Raw genomic sequence first — 1,293 nt, 5'->3', positions numbered from 1 at the left:
CCAGAAGGTTTTCTACCAGGAGGTTTTCTACCAGAAGGTTTTCTACCAGGAGGTTTTCTACCAGAAGGTTTTCTACCAGGAGGATTTCTACCAGGAGGATTTCTACTAGGAGGTTTTCTAGCAGAAGGTTTTCTAGCAGAAGGTTTTCTAGCAGAAGGTTTTCTACCAGAAGGTTTTCTACCAGAAGGTTTTCTAGCAGGAGGTTTTCTAGCAGGAGGTTTTCTACCAGAAGGTTTTCTACCAGGAGGTTTTCTACCAGGAGGATTTCTACCAGAAGGTTTTCTACTAGGAGGATTTCTACTAGGAGGTTTTCTACCAGGAGGTTTTCTACCAGAAGGTTTTCTACCAGGAGGTTTTCTACCAGGAGGTTTTCTACCAGAAGGTTTTCTACCAGAAGGTTTTCTACCAGGAGGTTTTCTACTAGGAGGTTTCGGTTCTGTCATAAAATGTCATCCGGTAAATAATGACACTTTTACTGAGCTACGCATTAAAAGTGTCTGTTTAATGCAAATTTGTTGACACTTTAAATGTAAAGTTGCATTAAGTGTCATTAATTACAATTTAATGCAAAGTAATTTAATGCAATTTAATGCAAAGTCAACTATCAGCTCAGAAAATAAGCATTTTTCAAAACGCCTTCAGTGTTTGACTCTAAAGTTTGCATAACTTTCTGCTCTCCTGTCGTTTGCAGAATCAATTTGATTAGGAATATCAGAGAAGAAGAAAAAGAAATGTACTTCTCATGTCTGCGTCGTAGCCGAGGGAGCTGGGCTTGTGGACCCGGTACTGCTTCAGGAGCTTCTTGTCCCAGGCGCCGCAGTTCAGAGGGTTTCCCAGACGTAAAAATTCCCTGCCGGAGAAATTTACCAGAACATCAGAACAAACAATAACCAGAAAACGAGAAATACAAGAAATCTACTAATTCTTTCCTTTTTTGACATGTTATTTTATTGTTACTGCATTTATTCATTTAAGTGAAGTCTATTATATACATTAGATACAATGCAGAGGTCTGTATATAAAAGGTATATACAGACGCACTCAACTGCTGTCGAGTGTCAAGAACTCAACGGCAGTTAGACACCAGGTCAAGAACTGCCGTTGAGTAAAAGAAAAAAAAACAGGGAATTATCCTTTTAGAGTTGATCAAAGGCAGGTGTTACATATTATGAAGATTGCAGCAATCCCATTTTTTCACTTCTGATACAGAAATCTAAGCCTTAATGGCTGAAACCCAGAAAAACTGAGCAGGATAGACTTCACCGTCAACACAACCAATAAATGGACTGAATT

General features: G+C 38.9%; 1 protein-coding gene across 5 annotated transcripts in view; it reads right to left on the bottom strand.

The window, feature by feature from the left end:
- Nucleotides 1–1,293, bottom strand: part of wdfy3 (WD repeat and FYVE domain containing 3) — a 92,838-nt gene that overhangs the window by 36,977 nt on the left and 54,568 nt on the right. For all 5 annotated transcript variants that reach the window (XM_015060040.1, XM_015060036.1, XM_015060038.1 and 2 more), the window contains one exon: nt 738–850. In XM_015060040.1, the coding sequence (XP_014915526.1) occupies nt 738–850 (113 nt within the window). The remainder of the gene's footprint in view (nt 1–737; nt 851–1,293) is intronic.

Source organism: Poecilia latipinna, unplaced genomic scaffold, assembly GCF_001443285.1.
Source record: "Poecilia latipinna isolate Pla-1442-1.1 unplaced genomic scaffold, P_latipinna-1.0 Scaffold1679, whole genome shotgun sequence".
In the NCBI taxonomy this organism is placed as follows: Eukaryota; Metazoa; Chordata; class Actinopteri; order Cyprinodontiformes; family Poeciliidae; genus Poecilia; species Poecilia latipinna.
This window is presented reverse-complemented; position numbering and strand designations above follow the sequence as displayed.